Source organism: Neolamprologus brichardi, chromosome 3, assembly GCF_056152115.1.
Source record: "Neolamprologus brichardi isolate AB-2024 chromosome 3, ASM5615211v1, whole genome shotgun sequence".
Taxonomy (NCBI): domain Eukaryota; kingdom Metazoa; phylum Chordata; class Actinopteri; order Cichliformes; family Cichlidae; genus Neolamprologus; species Neolamprologus brichardi.
The window spans coordinates 59,570,328-59,596,476 of record NC_142106.1 but is presented as its reverse complement, the minus strand read 5'-3'; the positions used below and the strand labels follow the sequence as shown (position 1 = coordinate 59,596,476).

Genomic DNA, 26,149 nt, shown 5'->3' with positions numbered 1-26,149 from the left:
TGGGCAGTGTCGGTGATGTCTGTGGTCTCATCAAGAGCGACTGAGTATACACTGAAACATTTGGCTTTCTCACACAGTTGGTCATAAATGTCACTTGACAGGTCAGAAATGCGATCTGCTGCGGTGTTGGCAGAAAGGCTGATGTTGCTAAACTGACCTTTCTTTCCCGGACAGACTATATTTGCAGCCTGCAATATGCACTTTTAGACAAATTCACCTTCTGTGAATGGCTTCCCTGCTTTAGCAATCATCTCACTAACCACGTGGCTTCGACTGCTGCATTATTCTCTTTGGTTGCTTTCTTGAAGAAATCTTGCTGCCTCAGTAGATCTGTGTTAAGACTGGCAACCTTCCTACGCATCAATTTGAGAGTTAATATGAGATCTCTCTCTGTGAAAAAATAACTAAAACTCCCACTGACGTGTGTATAAATCTATATACGTATAATGTCCCGCTGGGTAGCAACTTAAAAAAACAACTTTTTTTGAAGTGTTGTGAACGCAGCGCGCTGGGGCGAATGTCCACGTTTGCCCAATAGAAAGGAGGAAGCAAGCCAGGCACAGAAAAGAAAGAAACACTCCAGGGCAATGCTGCTGTAACTTTTACTCATTGAGAAATGTTTCCCTGCTTGCATCAAGCCCGGCTGGTGTCCCCTGAGATCCATATCCCACCCTGATTGGTGGGTTAATTCAGCTCCGCACACAACACTGTAAAGTGTCATACATTATCAAACTAACATTAAATTTTCATATTAAGGTGGGGGCCAAAAACTATCGTCCTGCGGGCCGCAATTGGATAGGACCGCGAGTTTGAGACCCCTGGTGTAGGAGGACACCTACTCTGTGTCTGGTTAAGTATAAGAGCCCTTTGTTAGGGGGACCACTGGACTCTTAGGACCAGCTTTGGGGTCACAGGGTCACATCTGGAACACACACACACACACACACACACACACACACACACACACACACACACACACACATACCTACACTATGCACAGACTGGTACTCTTTGTTCATACCTGTGTAAGACGTCATATGTTAATGAACTTATGCATATTCATGTAACCTCAATAAAGAGCAGTGTTACGAGGGAGCAGACGAGAGCGACTGAGGTCAAGTGAAGGAACGGCGCTGTCACAGTTCTCTCCCTCATGAATTGTCTGGTTCCAGCGGTGGGTCTGTGCTAGACGACCCATCACCAGCTTTTTCCACTGGTTACCAGTACGTGGTAGAATCCACTTCCAGATCTGGTTGTTTGTCTTTAAATCTCTGAATGGATTGGCTCCATCTTATCTCTCTTTAACAAAATAATCCAAGTCGAGCCCTCAGGTCTGCAGATAAGTAGCTTCTGACCAGAACTAGACGTAAAAACAGAGGTGAGCTTTATCGATCGCTGCAGCCAAACTCTGGAACAGTCGCCCTTCACATCGGGTCGTCACCAACACTCGACATTTTTAAAACCCGGTTGGAAACACATTTGTACTCTGTAGCTTTCAATTCTGACAAGTCTTTATAGTAATTACTGTGTATGTTTCCTATTTTATCTCTACTCTGTGCAGCACTTTGGCTCAAGCTGTTTTTAAATGTGCTGATAAATAAATGTAGATTTCTTTGAATAAAACAGTGGAGCCGAGCTTTGAGCTCAGTGTGTAACAGTGTGTGTATGAGAGCCATGTAATGTCCATGTGTGCATGCTGACTGTGCTGCTCTGACCCCCCTCCTCCTTTCAGGGTGGAGCCTGCTGGAGTCCGATGGTTGAGACCAGGTCTGAGGAAGTGTAAGTGTGTTTTTAATGGGATTCATGAAAACAAAGCAGCACACATTCAACCATCTTCATCATGTCAGGAGTCATCATCAAAGTGTCAATCAATCAACAGATGATGGATCAATAACTGCAGCTGGATTGTGTTTGTTCTCTCCATCAGATTCCTGTCAACTCACAATCGACACAAACACAGTGAACAAAAACCTCCAACTGTCTGACAACAACAGGAAGGTGACACATGTGAAGGAGGTTCAGTCATATCCTGATCATCCAGACAGATTTGATGTTTACTGGAAACAGCTGCTGTGTAGAAATGGTCTGACTGGTCGCTGTTACTGGGAGGTCGAGTGGAGAGGAGAAGTTTATATATCAGTGAGTTACAGAAGCATCAGAAGGAAAGGATACAGTGATGACTGTGGGTTTGGACGCAATGATCAGTCCTGGTGTCTGAGCTGCTCTGATGATGGTCCTCGTCATGTCTGGCACAATAACAGAAAAACATTCATCTCCTCCTCCTCCTCCTCCTCCTCTGTCTCTAACAGAGCAGCAGTGTATGTGGACTGTCCTGCTGGCACTCTGTCCTTCTACAGAGTCTCCTCTGACACTCTGATCCACCTCCACACCTTCAACACCACATTCACTCAAACTCTTTATCCTGGGTTTGCAGTCTGGTGTGATGCCTCAGTGTCCCTGTGCTGAGTGGGGTGTAAAGAGTGTCTCCTGTTACAGAAACACTCTGACTGTTGAACAGATAGTTCAGTCTGTACATGTCTGTCTCTTTCACTCACAAACACGTTTTCAGATTCATGGATTCAATCAGTTGATGTTTGAAACTCTTCTAAATGATTCCTTGTAAACTTCTTCCTCTTCAGTCACAAACAAACAGGAAGTGATGTCACATGTGTTCCTATCCACAAAGCAGAATGAGTCTATTGCTGACAGTGATGTACAAACAGAGTGAGCATTTCTGAGGCCCAAAATAAACTGAGTAGTTCACTGAATGAACAATGGACTGTGAGCTCAGTTCCTTCATCATTAGTATGGATTATATATGTATATGTATTATATTAGTATCATATATATCAGGTGCTGCTGCTGCTGGTTTCAGTCATTGTGCAAATGTGCTGTTTGTAAGGTTGTAAAGCTGCAGTCAGCTGAGACTGAAGAAGTCACCTGATCAGTGAGCAAACGTTTCTGAAAACGTCCAGATGAACAGAATCAACCTTTTGGGATCAGCCAGCAATGCAGCATCATTGTTGTTCAGGTTCAGAGGTTTGCAGGAATGAACTGATGACCAGAAACGGCTGCAAAGTCCAATAAAATACCAGCTGGAGTTCAGCTGCATTTGAAGAAGTCAAAGAAAAGTAAGAATGGCAAAGGGCGATGTTTTCTTCAAAAGAACTGAAAACATGGTCGACGCCTCATTAGAAGAATAATCTGGACATTTGTGAGGAACTCTAACCAAGAAAGCAACACAAGAAAGCAACGTCAAACAGATCCAACAGACAGTTTCATGACTGGAAGTGTTGAGTGTAAAAATGCTACATTGCATTATTGCATCCTCTCACCACAGGAGGTGCTGTTGGCACCACTGATTGCTGATCAGCTGTTCTCTGATGATCTGATTGATACTGTGAATAACGGGACTCACTGAACTCTGTGACACAGTGAAGATTACAGAGTTTAACTTCAACATCTGACTGATGTCACACAGACAGAAGGATGAACCAGTGAGGCACAGAACACAGTTACTGGAGATACTGGATCAGCTCCATGTGAACCTCTGATGGAGAAGCTGCTGAGCCAGAGAAACATCAGGACATGACAGGCAGCTGCACTTATCTAACAACATGTAGCAGAGCTGATCTATGTTAGAGGATCTATCACAGCAGCTGAAGCCAAAGTCCAACACTGGATAGCAGCTGAGCCTGTGCTGAGTGTAGTGTTACAGGAAAAGGGCAGAAACACTGACACTGGTAGCTCACAGTGATGCTGACTGGGGCACAGAGCTGAATGATGCAGCATCAGGACACTGTTTCAGTCTGACTGACAGAGAAACCTGTAGCTGTATCTACATGTGAGGCAGAGGCTACACAAGCAGCTTTCTATGTTTCACAGTGACTGAGATCTTCAGTGGGGGTGGACATGCTCCTGTACAGACCTCTGAGGAGAACCAAGGTGCAGTCAAAGAGTCCAGTCTGTCCTCACAGATGTGAACATGTGGTTTCATCAGGTCTGCTGTCAGCTAGCAGGCTCACATCAGAATCACTGTTCCTGAAAAACACAGTCTGTGTGACATCATCAGTCAGCTGATCGTCCCAGATCTGAATGGTTTCTGTCTCTACTGAGGAAGTCAGAGAATATCACTGAGGTGTGGATCAGGTCTGAGTGAGCTGTGGAGGGACAGCTTTAAACAGTCCACAGGTCTCACGTCCTGCTCAGTCTGGTAGCAGATACCTCGTATTGTTCCAGATGTGCTGACATCACCAGCAGCAGCAGCACAGCTGTGTGATACGATGAATCTCAGTTATTGATCCAACACACAGTAAATACAAAGATCAGGATTTCTGAGAGTAATCATTATGAGTCTGAACACATGATCACTGAATGTTAGTCTCCACAATAATAAGCTAACACAACCAAACACAGCTTTCAGCTCTTATTTTGAAACTGGCTTATTTAGAGAGCTGTGATGTGAGCGTGCCTGGCTCTGAGGCACTTGGGTCAGCCTCTGTTGTTTAGAAGTGTTACAGACTGTGAATGACACAGACCTGTCAGTTTCCATGTTTGTCTGTAACACAGCTCAGGGGCTCCATGCTGAACGCATCCATCCAGTGTTATTGATCCAGTACTAATACCAGCATTGGGATCAATACTACAATACACAATCACATGTGTCCACGTGATGCAGTTTGAAGAGCAATAAGATGTCTCTGTATGAGGAGGCGGGGTCACAGGAGGTTCACAGAAACTCTGCAGCAGCATCATCAGCTCACATGGAAACTTTGATGATTCACTTCTGTGGTGTTTTTACAGAAACACGTCACAAAATTAGCTCCACCTGTTTTGTGTGTGAGCTTTGAGTTTCTTGTCTTCATTCTGGATTCTTGTGTTGCTGTTTTTACACACAGCAGATATTTCCTGGTTGCTTCCTTGATGATGTGGCGATTAGGGAAACCATTTTACTGCTATTGTTAATAATCATCATCATTACCATTGCAGTACTAACATTAATAACATAATCTACAGCATTGATATTGCATTCAGATGTTTAAACATATTGGTACCCAATTAGCCTTTATTACAGGTGCAGTTATATCCACGTTAAACTGTTGAGTTAAATCAATGATCTTAAATGCTTTTGAATGCTTGTTATAATCTTAAATGTGTATGTGCTGATTCTGAAAGGCCTAACTCTGAGTACACTCTGTGCCAAAGTAGACAGGAAGTGCAGGCTTTTGCAGAGCGTGCTTGTGAAAGGTACTTTGAGGAGCTGTTGGGAGGATGCTATTTGAATAACCAGGTTATTCATTGTTATCTTTTAGTCATTTATATCTTTTTATTAAGCTTTGAAGTAGGGGCACTCATTTGATTAAAACATTTATTCAACATATTACAGATATAGTTTCAGTTAGGTTATTATGCACATGAGAATTGGCCTCTCTTCACATAAGACAAAGTTCATGTGAGGTCGAGACACACACACACACACACACACACACACACACACACACACACACACACACACACAGTAGATAGAGTCATTTATAGGTGAGAGGTTAGTCATGTTTGCTTGCAACAGCAAAATTGTCTCTGCAAAAAGAGGAACAGTTTCTTGCAGGGTGTGGGTCTGGTGTTCCAGACGAGAAGTGAAAGTCAGAAGGCTGACAGGAAGCATCTGCTGTGGAGACGGAGACAATGTTATTTTAAACTGTGTTAAAAGTCTTTGTGGTTTTGAAACCTATGTATGACCTGTATCTGATTGACGTTGAAGGGGCGTATTAAATTTAAGCCCTGATGGTATATAAAGCATCTGCTTATGCTCTGTAAGTCGGGGATCGGCGCTGTCTGCGTACGGCGGTGGTCCCCCCACGCGTGCATTAAATCATCGTTTGACTCCACCTGGCCGGATCAGTGTTGTTATTTTGAAAGTTGATTACCTCCTCTACCCCTCCTCAATATTGAACCCAACAATGACCACATGAAGCTTTCTGAAGCTTGGATTGAAAACGCTTCATTACTCAAAGCTTTCCAACACAGGCCTCTGTGCTGCCATCTGGTGGACAAACATATGAAGTGCAGCGTGAAGCTACAAATTAAACTGCTTCAGCTACGTTTATATATAACATACTATAACCTATATAACTATATGTATAGTGTATTAAGTAGGTTTTAGAGCTGGGGGTAGAATTGCTGATGGCCTGGTTGTTATTTATGTTCCCCATGGTTCACCAGCTCTCACACAACATCAGCACCAATGATCCACGTCCTTATAAACCTCTGAATCAGGTCCTGAAGCTGTGACGTCCTGAGTGAAGACCTCACTGATCACATGACTCTGGTCACCTGACTCAGTGTTTCTGAAGCAGTGTGCTGGGTTTTTAAAAATACGTGGCTGCTGCCTGATGTTGGGCCCACAGAGGAAGACGACTCACTCGCTCTTCTTCACTTCCTCCTTAAACATGTGGAAGGAGAGCAAAGTGCTGCCAGACTCTTATTTCTGACAGGAACAGAAGAAACCACAGCAAACTGTTCCAGTTCTTCATCTTCATCACAATCTATTTATTTCTGATGGTGTCTTCAGTCTGAGGGTTTGAAGTTTCCATGTCTGTGTGATGTGTGGTGTGAAGGCTGCTGGTTAAACTGGGACTCACTGTTTAAAGCACTGAGTGCTCATAGAGAGATGCTCCATGAGTCCCAGTACAGACTACAAACATGGTGGAAACTTAGCTTTGATATCCACACACTCTGCACGTCTGTGAGTAACTGTGATGAAGATGTGCAGAGATCTGTGTACAAACAGGAGAAAGACTGTAAAGACTCTGTGCTTCTAACAGCCTCTGTTAACATATGTGAGGCTTTTTGTTGTTGCCATGGAGCTTTTCACTGTTTGGCTCAGCAGGTCATGTGATCAGGTTTGTTCTGTGAAAGCTGGGCGATGGTTCAGTGTCAGGGTTTGTTTGCATTCATCAATAAATATCTAAATAAATCAAAGACTCCATGTTTTTTCTTTCATCATGTGACCTCTGCTCATCCATCTCTGTGTGTATCAGGATACATTTAGTTCATAATACACGAGTCAGAGAAATCAAACAAAAGACAGCGTGATGTCCTGTATGGACAGGTGGAAGGAACCAAGTCCTCACCTGAAACACTCGTGTTTGTCCACAGACAGGAAACACAGCAGGAAACTTTCTCACAGAAGTGCAGCTCATGGATAACACACTTCCTGTCAGTCAGAATGAGGCTGGAGCCAAACACAGAAAGGTGTTTTTGTCCAGATGAGCCCAGAGAAGAAACACGAGTGTTCACAGACATCAGAAGCTCAGAGAGGTGAAACATGAGGTTGGAGTCCTCGTCAGCATTCAGAAGAGCTGCTGTGAAACCCTGAGTACTCATGACAGACTCTGATGGCACAAACACATCATGATTCAAACAGAAAGACAAACATGGAGCTCCTGATCCTCCTGCATGAGAACAAGCTGACATGAGTGCTGTGTCTGAGAGTGTCTCCCTGTCACAGTGACAATAACACAGCTGCTGCTCACAGTCATTAAACTGACCTGAGGTCAGCTGCTAGGACGTCTCTGTGCTCCTTACATATGAACCATGTGACCTCACATCAGTGCTGTGGATGACTGTAGTCATAGAAGAGTAGAGCTGTAGCAGGTGGTGTGAGCAGGAGGAGGAGGTGGTGTATTCTAGTTAACGCAGTACTGAAACACTCCAGCAGAGGGCGCTGTTAAGTCCTTATTGTAATACAGTTACTGTGTGCAGTTATACTTCATACATAATCTGCACTTATTTCCATCAGACATGCTGTCAGTAAATGATTGGTTTCTATTGATTCTACTTCCTGTTGACTAGTTTGATGACAGTGAAACAATCACAGCTGATTGTGTGATGATGTAAACTGTCACTGTTACATTCAGTGTGTGTGACATAATGTTAGTGCAGGGCTGATAACAGCCTGGTTCTGTTAGAAACACATGAACGTGTCCATAGATCAGTGTGTGTTTAACATGAGAGCTTCAGCCCTGCTGATGTGTTCAATAAAGACATGTAGGAAAACTGATGAGACTCTGAAATAACTCTTTATATTTATAATGTAACTCTGCATCAAAAGAACAACAAAGGATCCCAGACAGGTTTATGTGAACAAAGACGATTCTGATGTTTCTGTGTTTCTAACAGTTTGACATTATTAGTAAACAGACTGCAGTGAACAGGATTTATAAAGAGCTTAAATATAAAGATATGACAGCTGTTTGACAAGTTTATCACTGTGTGTTTGGACCTGATCAGTCCAGCTGTTTACTTGAAATATGTTCATTTACCTGTTCTGTTATATTTATGTTCTTGTCTCTGTTGAAAAACACATTTTAATGTCCCTCAGATTTTTCTCCCAGATGAATAAATATAAAAATGACACAAACTGACTGCAGCTACTTTTTGTCCTTTCTGTCAAAAACCTTCATGTGACTCATGAGAGACACGTTTCAGCTGTTTGTGACAGATCAGAGGCCAACAAGTCATTTATAACACTTTCCATCATTGTTTAGCACAAACACATGTTGACACAGCAGCGGGGCCGCAGTGAGAGTCAGAGCGAGGAGATCAAAACTCCTGTTTGACCACAGCCTCAGTTTGTTCCTGCACTTCAAACACTTCCTGTTGTTGACTGGGTGGAGTCAGGAAGCCAGCGAGGCCCTGCAGGACTGAGACTGCAGACTGGGACGTGCTCTGTGATGGAGATCAACAGCATCACTGACTGTTTCTGTGAGGACACCATCATCCCAGCAGGGCTGTTTCCCAACAACAAGCCCTGGACCATCAGAGACCTGAAGCTGCTGCTGAATGAAAAAAGAGGATCTTCAGGTGTGGAACAAGGACGAGCTGAGAGTGTTAATAACGTTACTAATGTTCAGCTACACTTTACTAGGTCACATCTGTGACACACGTCACTTAAATAAAGAAGGAAATATTGGCTCTGTTTTATCTGCTGGGCCCAAAAGTGACTCCCCGTATTTAAACTGCTATGAATAACTTGTTGGTCTATAATATGTGAAACATGTGTCAAATGTCTCCATCATGAAAGATATCAGGTCATCTTGAGCCACAAAAACATTCCTATCATGAGGTAGAAGCTGGAATCAGTTTGTTGCAGACGTTTATATATCCGATATTTATCCAGTTAAAAGTTGAAACTCAAAAATGTCTTTTCAAGAGTCGTCTGTCCAAGAAGAGAAACATGTCTGTCAAAATTTCTGCATCTCAGTGTAGATGAGGCTGGGGGTCATGGGAGGCCACCACAGCAGTCTCTTCAAAATCATGACATCATCATAATTGAAACATAGCTAGCATGGCGGAGTTTCTATACAGCTGGGTGGGTGCTGTGATTTTACTGATGTTGAACTTTATTTTGTTCATAAGGTTAGTTATTAGAGTTTCCAACCGTCCCGTAAAAAACAGAATCGTCTCATATTCAGAGAAAATATTGCGCGTTTTGTATTGATATGAAAAGAAACAGTTTGTCCCGGACTTCAGCTACAATGGAAAAGACACAAAGCTGGATTTATTCTGTGTCTTTGCTGTCAGCTGCCTCTTCTTCTCTCATTCTCTCCCTCTCCTTTTTCTACTTCAATCATGAAACTGATCAATGATCAGCTGATCGGCTTTTCTCTCTTGTTTGTTTATCGCCCACTTTGCACCAGAGAGAAGAAACCAGCGGATGTCCCAACAACAACCGCAGCACGTTTAAGCTTGATCAGCTGTTGTTTATTTAATATTAATTTCTAGTATCAGCTGATGTTTGCTGGAGCCACAGCTGTAAAGCTGCTGGTCATGATGTCGGTTTGGATATGTGGTGAGAGGCATTAACAGGGAGAGGGGGGCACAAAGAAACATATTTCTTTCTCATTCTCATTTAAAATGTCTCGCTTTTAAAAAATAATTTTCTGAATCTTACAACAAACGATTGATAGATTGATACATATATACCACCAAGACAGTGAACATCACTGTCACAACAGCATTTGTTTTCATTCAAAGGCTTTATGATGTTTCCTATAATCGTGGGCCAGTCCAGCCCTGTATGCAGCTCATCTGCAGTCTGCTTTTACCTACATCTTCCTATTCAGAAGGGAGAATTTCTGAGTTCTGAGTACAATCAAAGCACCACGACTGCAGTTTTTGTGTTGGATGTAAAAAGCGCACATGACGCTGTGACGTAGGCTAGAATCATGGCAGCGGTAAACGACAGTCCAGGCGTGGGATTTCTCTCGTGGAAATATGCACATCATCTTTTCCTTTCTATTGGTAGGTGGCACAGTGCACTTGTGGCAAGTAAGCAAGCTAGAAGACTGGCAAAGTTATGGAAGCAACACATTAACAAGAGAATTCTGAGTAAAACCAAAGTTACTTTCCCTAGTAACTAGTTACTTTGAAAGTAACGAGTAACTTGAAGTAACGGAGTTACTTTTGATAGAAGTAACTAGTAATGTAACTAAGTTACTAATTTAAAGTAACTTACCCAACACTGGTGCTCAGTGTCTGAGCTCAGGCTGGTTCTGCTTGGGAAGACTGGAGAAGGAAAGAGTTCCAGTGGAAACAGCATCCTGGGAAGAGATGCCTTCAGAGAAATCTCCAGTCACTCATCAGGTAAGAGACACACACACAGAGTTTTTAATGGGGAGCAGCAGTAGGAATTCCTTACCTGTTACTTATTTTAGCGAGGACTCTGTAGGTGTGTAAAACGGGACACCATTTCTGCGCAGTTCATATTTGATCTAAATTAAGATGAGGTGATATATGTTTTCTCCTCTTCAGTGGCTGCTGAATGCTCCAAGCAGCAGGAAAGGGTGTTTAAGAAGATGGTCTCTGTGGTCGACACTTCCGGCCTCTTTGACACGTTCCTGCCTGAAGACGTTGTGAAGAGGGAGATCTCCATATGCATCAACATGTCAGCCCCGGGGCCCCACGCCATCCTGCTGGTCATCAAGGTTGGACGCTTCCCAGCAGAGGAAAGAGACGCTGTGAAGAAGGTGGAGGAGATCTTTGGAGAGGGTGCCTGGAGGTACACCATCATCCTCTTCACTCACGGAGATGTAGTTGAGTCAGACTTGGACGAGACCTTGGAGGGGGCAGGAGCTGAGCTGCAGGAGGTCCTGCAGAAGGCTGGAAACAGATACCACGTCTTCAACAACCTCAAAACCAACGACCGCCGCCAAGTCCTGAATCTGCTGGAGAAGGTGGATAAGATGGTGGCCGACAACGGAGGAGAGTTTTACTCCCACTACACCTACCTGGAAGTTGAGGAAATGCTAAAGAGGAGAGAGTCGGAGCTCAGAGAGTTCTTCATGAAGGAGCTGGAGAAGGAAATGAAAGCTGTGGAGTCAGAGTACAAGAAGAAGCTGATGGAGGCTCAGGAGGAGAAACAGCAGGTGGAGGAATGGATGAGGTCTGAGCTGGAGGAGCTGAGGCGGTATTACCACATGTTAGAGAGCGGAGTCGGTCAGGTCGTGGAGCAGGTGGCCAAAGACGACTCCTTAGATGAAATCCTCACCAATTTCCACCACACCCTGAAACTGAACAGAGCTGTTTCTGACTCTTGTACAGAGCTGGCACCATCAGTTATGTAGCTCTGTTCTTCACATGGACCAACATATGGAACTCTGCAGACTCTTTACAACTACATGCATGTATTTATTAGTACGTTTTTGCAGCAATTTATGTGATTTTACCAGGATAATTTTCTGTAAGCTCGGCATACTTTATGTTTCTAAAGTTTCACACTGAAAGTTCTCACAGAGTGATGGACTTTCTTTCTGATCACAGTCAAAGAGCTAAAGTGCTCCACCTGAAGCAGTTCAGATTCTGAGCAAACTAAAGAATTAGAAGCTCCATCAACTTTTAGAAGTCATGGATTTTCTCTACTGCAGCTGAAGGCTGATGTTTTCCCAGTGAATTGGTGAGATCTTCAGCATTCATGAGCTGGAAATTTGTCCTGAAACGGCTGATGTGTTTGCAGCACCTGAATGAAACACAGGTTAACTGCAGTTCTGAATGTTGTTTCAAACTCTGATTCTGACTTTAAATTAACTAAAAAAACATGTTTTTAGTCCAAAGATCAGCAGTTATGCTAATGTGCCTTAGTAGCTACCATCAATTACACAAGTCAAAATCAGTAATAACAAACTTTATAGAGGTTTAAAGAACCAGCCAGACATTATGACAGGATGCTGTTTACCCTGTTCACAAATTTTAGGTGGTTAACATTTTTATCCTTATGTTGGACGTGGAAAAAAAAACACTTCTCTTTCTCACCTGCTGAATCATCAAAGAAGTGAAGAGCGCCACCTGCACTGCTGTCCAGTCTGTGCCACGCAGTCAGGGTCATTACATGAACCGAGTGAAATAATAACCACACAACCCTGTAACCACCTATCTGACAAAGCTGTTGTCTGTAAAAGTAACGTTAAATTAAATGGTAGAGCAAATTAAACCTGAAAGCAGCTGAGGAATGCTGTGACTGTTATACTGCCACCATCTGGTCAGTTCAGCCTGACCAGTTCAGATCTGGTCAGGCTGAACTACAACACTATTCTCTGTAATCTTCATCGAGCAGGCTGTTCAAAAACAAGAGTCATGAGGTGTTTAATAGTTCTCAGATTTGTGATTGCTGGTTATTAAACAGTTGATATTAATCAATTGATTATTGATTGAATAGTCTCTTAAAATTATGTCCTTGCACAGGTCAGGGGTGTTACTCTGTTACTATTTAACACTGAGCAGCTCCACGGCGGTGTGTGCAGTGTTGCATTAGGACAGCGGTTCCCAAACTTTTTTCGCTTGGCTCCCCTTTGTTTTACAAGAAAAATCCTGCAGGGAGACCTACCTCGGCACTTGTGCAGGTGAAGCCAAAGGGAAGATTTGCTTCATCATATTTTCTTGTCTTTGGCTTAGAATGTGTCATGGTCGGACGGTCCTTCCCGGGGGCGACCTGCCTGTGTGTGTGTGTGTTTCTCTCTCTCTCCTCCTCCCCTACCCAGTGGCTGACACACCTGCACCTAATCTGCCACCCAGCTGTCACTGATCATCTTTCGTTGTGGGCTGAGGTATTTAACTGTGTGTCCAGATGGCAGTCGACACTGGATTGTACTGGAAGCTCGGTAGTGAAGTGTTTTTTGACTTGTAGCTTAGCCTTAGCCGGCTAGCCCCCCCACTTGGTGTTTTTGCTCATTTGTAGGAAGAAAAGATACAGAGCTGGAGGTTGACGAGAAGGAGCCCGCGGGGTTAAGCTGTTGGAGGAGAACACACACTTGGATGTCACTTTGGGAACTCACCTGCACACCACTGGGAGTTTGGAGAAGATCACCGTTGGACTTTGCACTTCACTTTGTGTTTTGAAACTGTTTTTTGGGCACTGTAAATAAACGCACTGTGTACGTTGCACCCAGAGCTCCGCGACTGAGTCTGCATCATTCCATTATCCGTGACAGAACAATCCAGCCAGCAATGGACTCAGCGGACTCAACCCCCGTCCAGCGCGAGCTCGCGCTTCAAGCTGAACGGTTCTCCATGTCCAAAGTTTTTTTTTCTTTGTCGCTCTCCACTAGATTTGAATAATGCACATGAAGATGCTGCGAGCGGACAGGACGAGAGAGAGCGGTAAGAGGAAAGGAGGGGGACTGACAGTGTTTGTTAACGACAGATGGTGTAACCCTGGGCACATCACTGTGAAAGAACAACTCTGCAGCAGAGACGTTGAGCTGTTAGTCGTTAGCATGTGTCCGTACTACCTGCCCTGGGAATTCTCGCATGTTATCACAATAACAGCGTATGTCCCCCCCTCGGCCAACGCGGATGCAGCCTGTGACTCTCTCCACTCAGTGGTCAGCAGACTGCAAACACAATCTCCGAGAGCCTTCTCATAATATCAGGGGACTTTAATCATGTCTCACTGGACTCCACACTGCCCACCTTCACCCAGTATGTAACTTACCCCACCAGAGACAATAAAACACTGGACTTACTGTATGCCAATACTGAAGAGGAATACAGTTCCTCACCTCTCCCTCCACTGGGCAGATCTGATCACAACCAGGTGCACCTCGTCCGTGTGTATGAGCCTTTAGTGCGCAGGGAGCCACCCGCACAGTACAGAGATGGTTGGAGGAGAGCGAGGAGACTCTTAAGGATTGTTTTGAGTGGACTGTGTGGGAGGTGATCTGTGACAACCACGGAGAGGACATCGACAGCCTTACTACATGCATTACTGACTATATTAATTTCTGTGTGGATAACACCGTACTGGGAGACCCAGGTGTGCTGCTTTAGCTGGTGAGCCTCTTATGCTAGCCTCCATCTATAAGCTGGGATCATATGAGCACTGCAGTCCTTACTAGATCAAGTATTGTTATTTATGCAGGTGACAAAAGTTTACATTCACAGAGTCATAGAATTGAGCCTCGTTTGAAAAGCAGGTGTTTAATGCAGCTGCTTAGAGTTCACACACAGTAGAAGAATCAGACTTGAGTCACATTTCAAACCACTGGAAAAATACTAAGCAAGTAATAATGAAAACACCACAGACTTAGTATATGGTAAATGGACTGATTCTTATATAGCGCTTTTCTACTCTCTCGGAGCACTCAAAGCGCTCTATACAACATGCCACATTCACACAAGCACTTTATCTATACTTAGTGCTATTTTAACTACATTCACACACATTCATACTCCGATGGATGCATCGGAGAGCAACTTGGGGTTAGTATCTTGCCCAAGGATACTTGACATGCAGACTGGAGGAGCCAAGGATCGAACCACCAACCTTCCGATCAGTAGGTGACCTGCTCTACCTCCTGAGCTACAGCCACCCATATCCTGTTTAGTCCTGTGTTTGATATTAATGTGCTGTTCAGAGAGGATCTTATGTCCTCTTTTACAAAGCCAGCCCCTTTGTTTCATGATGTTTGTGTATAAATGAATGTAGGTGTATTTATAAGTGTGAAGGAGCCCTGGGAGAAAAGACTGAAGCTTGTGCCAAAGAACAAACAGGAAAGAAAGATCAGCATTAATAAAGACGAGCACAGAAGGAGCCCAAGCACGTGTTTCTTTTTCAGATTTCTCTAAAAGTGTGTGTTCATTTGTTCCATCTGTCTTCTTCACAATAAACAACAGCTAACAGACACACATGCACTCTGTGTCACTTCACAGGGGCTGATGAAAGTGGACACAGTAAAGGGAGAGCTGGACCTGTTCTACACATCCTGGACTCTGTTAACAGACTTTATTCTGCAGCATCAACAGATGACGTATAAAAACATATGAAAATATAAAAACGTTTAACATTGTGACTGTTCACATTAGTGAAGCTGTTACTTTACTGCCAGGTGAAAAAAGAACCCTAAAGCTGAGTCTTATTAAACATCTGCTGCACGAGAGAGTTTCATGGCCCTGCTTTATCCTGTGCTTGCTGACCACCTCGTCCTGAAACCTCTTCATCATCCTCACAGTTGTGTGAAGAAAGAGGGAAGCAGGTGGAGATGGAAACCATCTGTGCTCCTGTGTTAACTTGTGTGTGTGCGTCTATGGTATCTGGTATATGGTATATATTCTATATTATATGGTTTCTATGGCCCACCCCTACTGTTTTTACTGTTGATGCGTCACAGAGATCAGCTGTGCTACAAACTGGAACTCTGCTGAACTGGATTTACTCGTTTGGTGAACGTCCAAGAACGAATGCTTCCTTGGCTGAAAACAGTGAACGTCATTAAAAAACAGCTTTACTTGCACATAAATCTGTGAGTACAGTCTGGATAATAAATTCTTGTGGTGTTATAGGTTCTCTTGGTGAGCTTGGTGTTGGTTTGGCTCCTGCACAAAACAGTTTGCTCTCATATTTGACACCGACAGGAATAAAGAGTAAAAAACACGACAACCAAACTAAAAAAGAGAGTCTGCTCTCGTGTCGTTATCAACAGTGTATCAATGCATTCCTGTGGGTGGAGACAGAAACACACACCCAAAAAGAGCTCAGAGCAAGAATAAAAGAGGAGGAGACAGGATCAGAGTGGGACAGTGGAGCTTGTTGTTGGTGTGTGAAGAAACTGTAAGTTTGCTTTGTTTCCTCCTTTAACAGTTTGTTTGTTTCTGTGATGTTTGGACCTGATGTTCTCCATCACACCGACACTCTCTCTCCCCTCTGTTCCATATGTAACAGAGGGAGAGAGAGTCTCTCACTCAGAGAACCAAGGTTACAATGTAACCACACGTTCAGCTCTTGTGTTTGAAGACAAATCCTCATGATTATAGATTATTGATTGGCTGGAATCAAACAGTTTGAAGAACATTTATTCGTGTGGTAGTTTCAGCTGGTGCTCACAAATCTGAAAACAGGAACAAGTTAGTTCCACGAGGAAGACGTTCGTCTGGGCGCGTTGGCCTCATCGGTCATGTGACCGTGTTACTGTTTGGGCTCAAACTGATACGAGTGGTTTAGCTGCAGGGCAGGTGTGACAGGACGATGCTGCACAGCCTCATTGTTCAGGTGTGAGTCAGACTCTGAGTCTTTATACAGTCCTGTTTAACAACATGTTGTTCCTGTTGATGCATCACAGAGATCAGCTGTGCTAAACTCTGTTGCATGCAGCTACTAGTTTCTCTAGTTTGGTGATGGAAACGTCGATGAGACTGTTTCCATCACCAAACATCATGAGGAACACCTCTGACTCTGACTCTGTGCATAAAAAAAACAAACATCCCTTCATGTCTGTTCATCTGATTCTGTAATGTGAGAAACTTTGATGTCTGAATTTTGTTCTATCATTAAAGTCCAGACTCGTAATTCTTAGAGGTTGGACTCAGCAGACACTCCACAACACAACATCATCACAGTCCTTCACTTATGATTTCATATGATTGCAGTTTTGAGTGTTACAGTGATATGTTTTCATGTTGTTACAGGTCTCTGAGTGTCAGTGAAACCTGTCAGTTAAAACGAAGATCTTTCACTTCATTTCCCTCAGGACAGTGATGCTCATATCTGTGGGGAAAGTGTGACCTGAGTGGGTTCATGTTTGTCTTTAAAGAACAGAGCTGCTCTGATTCTCTTTGTGTCTGATCTGTTAAACAGTCTGAGAGGTCACAAAGAGACCCAGCAGCTAAAGCCTGGATCATACTGCCTGCTGTTAATGAGACTCCATCAGGACAACACTGAACCACAGTGGTGTGGATGTAGTGGATAAATCCCACCGTACTGATGCTCACATTTAATCACAGGGAACAAAACCAGATGTTACCTTCAGATTGTGACCTTTGGAGTGGACGATGCAGATTTCAATAGAGAATAAATGTTGTTGTTTTTGAGCTGGGAAAAAAACAATCTAATTTTCTGAACTTAAGAATTTATGATGCTGGAAAAAACATGGAGACTATAACACAACATTTCCACTGTATTCATAGAATGAATGTAAAACTGTCAAACATTCATTAAATATGCAAAATGTCTACAGAAACATCAGAGGCTCAGATTTGAAGCACTCAGTGATTTTGATCAAATGACTCATCAGTTATTGATCTGTACTACACTGATCTACCACGTTAGTAAAGCTGGTGTTTTGATGGTGGAGGGAGACCTCAGATCATGTTCTGGTTTTGGAGCAGTGATCTGCTGATGGTTCAGTTTAATGAGCTTCTTCAAAATCATCCCTGACATCACCACTAAAAGGACGTCCATAAAAACAGACTGAAAATTACGGTTATTTTCACAATCTGGGAGTTTAAAAGTTGACAAAGTTGATTCAGATGAAGTTATTTGAGCAGAAACTTCTGGATCTTTATCCTGTGTTGATCTAATCCTTCATGGTTCCTCCACAGAGTGGACCAGCAGAGCTCAGAGGTTCCCTGTGGTCAGTCTGCCCAGCAGCATCAAACACAGCTGGGCTCCATATTTATGGTCTGTACATGTACAACAACTACTGTTACGTCTGTTCTGTTCACAGTCATCTCCATGCTGGAGATGTCAGTGTGTCCAACATGGATCTGATGTTTGTCTCCATGATTTCAGTCTGATTGGCTCATTCATAAATATTCTGTTCCAGCTGCTGGAGGACAACATCATCACTTTTGTGAAGAACGAGCTGAAGAATATCCAGAAGGCTCTGAGTCCAGGTTACCCAGAATGCTTAGAGAGTCAGAGAAGCAGCAGCAGAGAGGCATTTGTGAAGATCACAGTGGACTTCCTGAGGAGAATGAAGCAAGAGGAGCTGGCTGACCGTCTGCAGAGCAGTAAGAGGATTTCTGTAAAGATTTAAGCTGCTGGATAAATGAACATTTTTCAGAGATGGAAGATGGAGCAACATGTTTTAAAGATTAGTTATTTTTGGAATTGAGTGTTTATTTTTCTTCTCATTCAGAACTTCAAGCTGCAGTTTGTCATCACAAACTTAAATCCACCCTGAAGAAGAAGTTCGAGTGTGTGTTTGAGGGGATCGCTAAAGCAGGAAACCCAACCCTTCTGAATCAGATCTACACAGAGCTCTACATCCCAGAGGGAGGGACTGCAGAGGTCAATGATGAACATGAGGTCAGACAGATTGAAACAGTATCCAGGAAACCAGACAGACCAGAAACAACAATCAGACAAGAAGACATCTTTAAAGCGTCACCTGGAAGAGATGAACCAATCAGAACAGTGATGACAAAGGGAGTGGCTGGCATTGGGAAAACAGTCTTAACACAGAAATACAGCCTGGACTGGGCTGAAGACAAAGCCAACCAGGACATCCAGTTCATATTTCCATTCACTTTCAGAGAGCTGAATCTGCTGAAAGAGGAAAAGTTCAGCTTGGTGGAACTTGTTCATCACTTCTTTACAGAAACCAAAGAAGCAGGAATCTGCAGCTTTGAAGACTTCCAGGTTGTGTTCATCTTTGATGGTCTGGATGAGTGTCGACTTCCTCTGGACTTCCACAAAACTACAATCCTGACTGACCCTAGAAAGTCCACCTCAGTGGATGTGCTGCTGATAAACCTCATCAGGGGGAAACTGCTTCCCTCTGCTCGCCTCTGGATAACCACACGACCTGCAGCAGCCAATCAGATCCCTCCTGACTGTGTTGGCATGGTGACAGAGGTCAGAGGGTTCACTGACCCACAGAAGGAGGAGTACTTCAGGAAGAGATTCAGAGATGAGGAGCAGGCCAGCAGGATCATCTCCCACATCAAGACATCACGAAGCCTCCACATCATGTGCCAGATCCCAGTCTTCTGCTGGATCACTGCTACAGTTCTGGAGGATGTGCTGGAAACTAGAGAGAGAGGACAGCTGCCCAAGACCCTGACTGAGATGTACATCCACTTCCTGGTGGTTCACGCCAAAGTGAAGAAGGTCAAGTATGATGGAGGAGCTGAGACAGATCCACACTGGAGTCCAGAGAGCAGGAAGATGGTTGTGTCTCTGGGAAAACTGGCTTTTGATCAGCTGCAGAAAGGAAACCTGATCTTCTATGAATCAGACCTGACAGAGTGTGGCATCGATATCAGAGCAGCCTCAGTGTACTCAGGAGTCTTCACACAGATATTTAAAGAGGAGAGAGGTCTGTACCAGAACAAGGTGTTCTGCTTCATCCATCTGAGTGTTCAGGAGTTTCTGGCTGCTCTTCATGTCCATCTGACCTTCATCAACTCTGGACTCAATCTGCTGGAAGAACAACAAACAACCTCCAAGAAATCTAAATTATTTAACAAACTTAAACTTCAATCTCTCCACCAGAGTGCTGCGACAAAGGCCTTACAGAGTCCAAATGGACACCTGGACTTGTTCCTCCGCTTCCTCCTGGGTCTTTCACTGCAGACCAATCAGACTCTCCTACGAGGTCTGCTGACACAGACAGGAAGTAGCTCACAGACCAATAAGAAAACAGTCCAGTACATCAAGGAGAAGCTCAGTGAGAATCTGTCTGCAGAGAAAAGCATCAGTCTGTTCCACTGTCTGAATGAACTGAATGATCGTTCTCTAGTGGAGGAGATCCAACAGTCCCTGAGATCAGGAAGTCTCTCCACAGATAAACTGTCTCCTGCTCAGTGGTCAGCTCTGGTCTTCATGTTACTGTCATCAGAAAAAGATCTGGATGTGTTTGACCTGCAGAAATACTCTGCTTCAGAGGAGGCTCTTCTGAGGCTGCTGCCAGTGGTCAAAGCCTCCAACAAAGTTCTGTGAGTACCTTTGTACTCATGTCTTTACTTTTAACATCCAACTGTGTCAGTAAATTATTTCACCAGGCTTTCTGTCTTTTTATGAATTTGTATCCTAAAGTTTTGGGATTTCTCCAATACAACTGTAACCTCTTTGATGCCTCCAGAACTCGGTGTACTCGAGACGCTGGATTCACCATAAACTCTGATCATCACTGCTGCTGTTATGTTATCAGTCTTTGTTTAAAAACTTAGGCTGCATGTGCCTAATGTTGTGATACTTTATATTCACATGCATGCTTCTAGATACATTTCTACTGCAGGTCTATTTTTAGTCACACATATTGGTGAAACACTTGCTTTTACATGCATGGTGGGTCCTGCATTAAAGAAAGCATTTGAATTACTCAGTGAATCCTGACAGCCAGAGAAACATCCTTAGTTCCACTTTAAACTAAACTCTGCTTCGGTCTTCCACAGTGTGTTTGTTGTTTCTTTGTTGTTGTTGGCCTGCTCTCTTCTCTCACTCCAATCTGGTTGCAGCAGATGTTTGTCCCTCCCTGAACCTGCAGACTTGGGTGCAGCACCTCATTTCATCTTCAGTCTGAAACCAGCTTTTTTAGCTATATCCCCTCAAGCACACCTTCCCTGGTTATCTCTGCTGTGGTTGCTATAAAATCTAATCTTGATTAAAAAAAAAAAAAACAACCTCAAGTCAGACTTGATGCCGTTTATTGGCAGCATGGTGCCTGTTTGTCAGTCTTTGATGATAAACTGAAGCACAGTCTAAAGCAAACCTTCTGACTTTATTGACTTTATGCATGTATATATTCTTCCTGTTCACCTTGGACACACAACAGCTCTCTGTTTGTTGTGATTGGATCTAGAACACAATTCAGATCAGCCAATATATCCTAATCAAGATGATATTTTGAAGGTGGTATCTGGGACGAAAAGTTAAAAATCAGCTTGGATGGCCTGTACTGTATGATGGCCTTGGTTGCACCACATTGATAGCCATGCAGGGTGGTTCACTCCTTGGGCAAGAAGACCGAGGAGTGAGTCACCCTTGGTCAAAGCTTGGTCATTCAAGCTCACTGTTTTCCCCTTGTTGGTTTATGATAAGTATTTTTTTCACCTGACTTATAGTCATCATTGTCTTCAAATTAACTCACACACTGCTGACTGCAGTAGCTTACCTGGCTGAGCAGGTGACCCATGTACTGAAGGTTAGTGTGTAGGATAAAGGTATAATCATCTCTTATTTTACTCAGATTGCACAGAGTGTATATTTGTTAATAGTTTGAATCATTTTGGATAAGGATAAGTGTAAGATAATGGGGAATTTCAGTTTTTACTTTATAATTTGTTTAGTGTAAGATTTACAGTTAAATTGTATTTTTTCTTGCCTTATTTAATTTTTACATACTGTTCCTTTAACACACGGTAACTGTGCACGGGGGGAGCGTTTTTTGCGACGGACAGTGTGGAGCAACGGGGGCTTTAACTAGCTGTGGAGAAAAACAGTTTCTTACCGTGTTTGTAGTGTACATGAACATTCAAATGGATCACTGTATTTGTGGATCACTGTGGAAATAAATGTTTGCCTGTTTGTTTTTCGACTACAAGCGGACTTTGTGGATTGTGTTCAACTGCACTAAGACACGCGTACGGCCCGACTACCAGCTAGTGCTTCCGCGGTAATAGTTAGAGTCGTGACTCCAGGGCCTGGTTTGAGTCTCCCCAAGACCATTTCCTGTGTGTTATTCTCCTCACTTCTCCCTCCCTTCCTGTCTTCTCTGTCCTATACAGTGAAGAGAAAAGGACTCAAGTTCTGAAAACTCTTCCCCTTCATCATCTTCCATCTCTCTCATCTAAAATCACCAGTATTCTCTGAGTAGAGAATCTTTTCACAATCTTGAATGATAAGGATCCAAGTGGGTAAAGTTAGTTATTTGTTGTGTTCCTATTTGCAGCTGGGATAGATTGTGAAAAACTCTCGGCTGCCAAAATTACATCCAGTTTAGAAGAAAAACATTGAGTGAAGTGTTTGTTTCATCATCCTTCATAACTCATCAACCAGGTGTCACAAACTGCAGCAGAACAGTACAAAGCATGTCATACTGGATGGCTGCAGCAACCAGAGTTTTACCTACCTTTGGTATTTCTTGACAGCATGAGCGTAATATTTACTGAACAGAGTCGTCTTCTGTAATCTTTTCAGATTCAGATTCAGAACACTGTATTTATTTTCAAGGGGCAATTAGGATACTGACCTTGCCAACCATACATACAATACACAAACATCATATTGGGGATCAGAATCAGTGAGATGTTGCCTTTCTCAGCTGACGGTCGGGGCTGAAAGCCGAGAGCTCGCTGATTCTGATCTGTCCCTTTTTGAGCTGATCATAAAGCTGTTAGTTTTATCTCTCTCCAAACAATACTGACCGAAACAGCAGCAAAAGAAGATCCAAACTACGCTTCACATAAACATCGTCATGAATTCCCTCTGACTTTTTTTGTGGCTGTTTTGCTTCCACCACACGATAAAATCACACTTCATGCACAGCTCTCTCTCTCTCTCACTCTCTCTCTCTCTCTCTCTCTCTCTCTCTCTCTCTCTCTCTCTCTCGCTCTCTGTTTTCTGCATTATTCGCTTGCTTGTCACGCACAAGTCAACCGTTGTTTACAGCGCTGTCGGCCGACGTTTTTTTGTTTTGTTTTATATACTTCCGAAAAGAAAACCGAATTTCTGCCGTTCAATATTGAACATAATTTTTAAAATTATGCAAAATGCAAAATGCTTAGCTGTGTCTCTAATAAAACAACTGTAACTTCAGAGGTTATGTTCATGTGTTGATTAATGGTTTTCTTTTGTTTTTGATGTACTGCAGAATATTTTTTATAAAATCCCAGGCCAGGAAAATCACCTTCATGTTTTTCTGTCTTCAGCTACATTGAGACAAAGGCATCTGCTGTGATGCTGACACCTTTGATGAAGTCTTGCGTGTGTCAGCTTCCTTTTTATAGATACAAAAAGATGTAAATTTACTGATCTGAATTATAATATTTCTGACTGTCAAAATTTCCCAGATTCAAATCGAATTGAATCGAATCGAATCGAATTAAATCAAATCGTGGATCGAATCAATTTGGGACCTTGTAAATCGGAATTGAATCAATTCTAGAAATCAGTGACGATACCCAGCCCTGGTCACGACCCGTCCCATTTTTTCAGTCACAGCGGGCAGCCTTGTGGGGTTTTGAACAGCTGATTCTGCTTTCTTTAATCTTCAACAAGCCAGGGCCAAGCAAGCTTAGATCAGCAAGAACCCTTTGCTGCTGTGAATGTCCGTGCTATTATATTTCAGTATCAGGCTCTAAATGTACAAATGGATCTGAGAAGATTTCCAATCATGTTTCTACTAGATTTACAGATTGTTTTCATGTCGTCTGACTCAGAAGGTGGAGTAGGTGGAGCTTACAAGGAGTAAGTGCTGATATAGAAGAAGAGTTGTGTTTTAATGAAGCTATTTAGTTAACCAATAATTGTATTGCATGCTGGCATTAAAAGATGTTTCATTTGACTGATTTAATTAATTTGTTTGTTTATTTTCTTCCAGACTGAGTGGCTGTAACCTCTCAGAGAGAAGCTGTGATGCTCTGTCCTCAGTTCTCAACTCCCAGTCCTCTAGTCTGAAAGAGCTAGACCTGAGTAACAATGACCTGCGGGATTCAGGCGTGAAGCTTCTGTCTGCAGCACTGCAGAGTCCACATTGTACACTGGAAACTCTCAGGTCAGGATCCAAAACACCCCACTGCTGATCATTAAATGTTATTATTGTATAAACAACCAAGCTTTATAGAATTGGCAGGTGAACTTTTCGTTATCTTTGGATTGCTTAGGAGATTCTTCAAGTTAAAATTTATTCGCCACATGCAGTGGTAGGTTGCCCTGCAGTGGAATGAACCCCCCGACCTTACACACAGAACACAGACATCACATGGGGATACAAGTCAGAGAACGGTTGCAATACAGAAAAAAAACACTGAAATAGACACTACAATGGGAAAAAGTCCAAGAGGAAAAAAAGAGACCTCTACTCATGCTGGGCTACAGGAGGACAGCATGAGAACAGGAAACAAAAAACCTCCTCTGCACAGAAAAGCACATAAATGTCCACAGTACAACATTATAGAGCACGTGACCAGCAACAGGGTTGGGTAGGGGATAAGGAGTAATCCCAGGCAACACAGCAGCCATCCTGCCACTGCGCCGACTCGCCAGCGCGGGCCCAGACCAGCCTCGTGTTCCCAGGAGGTAACAAGCATCGAAGGCGTTGGAAAGGGAAGGGGAGATGAGTGAATGCTTATCAGTGTAAGTGTGTGTGTGTGCGTGTCCATAGTTCAGCTGAGACAGTGTCCTTCGCCCTATCAGGCTAAGTAAACAGTCCTCCAGCCAATCCAGGTGGCCTTGCATGGGATGGGGAGAATAGTCATCACACAGTCGTTATCAGGGAGTGTTTGTCCGGCTTCAGCCTTGGGCCTGCAGCTGGCGCCGTGGTGGTGTCTGCATTTTGATCCCGAATTTGTTGATTTTGTTGATTTTCTTTCCATACGAGCAGCTCACGAGAATTTTCAAAGCTGATCTTTAACACTCTGATGCTGGTCTCTCGATCTCCCGTTGGAGAGCCGCGAGCCTCCCCATGATGGTATCAAACTTCTAATCCGTGGTGTTGTCATTCTTTGGATTCTGAGACCTCACAACTGCAGTGATCCGTTCTGCGATGTGATCCAACTTTCGCTCAAGGTTCTCATTTTGAGCAGGGCCCTCTCTGATGTATCCCACCATACGCTCAATGGTGTTGTTTGGAGCCTTCACAGCAGCTGTAAGCGTCTCCAAGGTGTTAACCATGCTGCATTCGTTGTGAGAGGTCGCAACTCGTCCCGTCGCTTCGATTCCAGCGGGCAGCCTTGGGGGGGTTTGAACAGCCGGTTCCACTCTCTCAATTCTCCGATAAGTCAGGGCCATGCCAGCTCCGATCAGCAAGAACCCTGTTATCATGGTTCCGAATAGGTAGATATCTTCAGCGTCCTCGATCGACAGTCCCGCCAGGCACATGACTCTCCAGTTCTGCCACCCGTCCATCGTGGGAAAGTCCCTCCAGGGCACTCGGGCTCTCCCGAGCCCAGACTTCTCGTTTAGAAGAGGGTGTCAATAGCATTCAGAGACCAGTTGATCAAATCCATAATTCTCTTTTAGGTTTTAGAGAACGACAGTGAGAGACTGTTCCAGGGAAAAGTAATGCACATGAGACAGACAAGGACACAGAGGCTAATCAGGGAAGATAAGGGTAAGGAGGAGAGGAGAAAAGTGCGACCGCCTTCGCTGAGAGCCAAACGAGAGAATTTGAATTACTGTCTGAAGATTATTTACAGTCACATATTTTGTTTTATGGTAAAATAGAATTATTGTTCAGTTCAATGAGCAGGTAGCTGTGAGATTCATAATAATGAGGTATATTTGTATTAAAGATGACTAAACTTGAACAGTAGCTGTGTGAGTTACTTTGTTTACTCATGTGTGCTGATGTTGTGAGTAATTTAAAGCTGAAGTAAACTTGTAATGAGTTTAATAGAGTTTCTGAAGTAAGTGTACTTGGAGATATGTATGTGTTTACTAAAGTCCAGGAGCAGGAGGCTGTGTGTAGCATAGAGGAACCCAGACCTCAGCTTTGTCTCTTGGGTTTCTGTTGCTGCTGTTACAGTTTCCCCTCATCGTTCCCTTCATCAGTCTCCTCACTGTAACAAATCAAAGTGTTACTGTATAGATTCACATCTGAATGTTGCCATGTGCTATTAAAACTAAAAGCAATGTTTCATAAACCCACGTGGTTCAGTCACACAGTAACTGATGGTAAATAATGTTTGTGTTTAGCACATCGTACAGGTCAGC

General features: G+C 43.4%; 2 protein-coding genes across 8 annotated transcripts in view; both read left to right on the top strand.

The window, feature by feature from the left end:
• The window catches only part of LOC118453432 (protein NLRC3-like), an 815,502-nt gene that overhangs the window by 710,758 nt on the left and 78,595 nt on the right, over positions 1 to 26,149 (top strand). For 5 of the 7 annotated variants that reach the window (XM_087837985.1, XM_087837947.1, XM_087837989.1 and 2 more), the window contains 2 exons: positions 1,733 to 1,779; positions 1,928 to 3,003. The exons of 1 other annotated variant lie outside the window; for it this stretch is intronic. In XM_087837985.1, coding sequence (XP_087694111.1) covers positions 1,733 to 1,779; positions 1,928 to 2,466 — 586 coding nt within the window. In that variant the 3' untranslated portion in view covers positions 2,467 to 3,003. Of the gene's footprint in view, positions 1 to 1,732; positions 1,780 to 1,927; positions 3,004 to 18,425; positions 20,212 to 23,816; positions 23,991 to 26,149 lie in introns of those variants that run through there. One more of the 7 variants, XM_087837963.1, reaches the window with a different exon arrangement.
• Positions 10,615 to 11,627, top strand: LOC102784628 (GTPase IMAP family member 9-like). Its single transcript, XM_087838041.1, has 2 exons — positions 10,615 to 10,647; positions 10,816 to 11,627. The coding sequence occupies exon 2, from the start codon at positions 10,860 to 10,862 to the stop codon at positions 11,625 to 11,627; it is 768 nt and encodes a 255-aa protein (XP_087694167.1). The 5' UTR covers positions 10,615 to 10,647; positions 10,816 to 10,859.

Bases quoted from the DNA above. Each gene is read 5' to 3' on its own strand.
- LOC102784628 (XM_087838041.1), top strand. From the start codon at position 10,860: ATGGTCTCTGTGGTCGACACTTCCGGCCTCTTTGACACGTTCCTGCCT.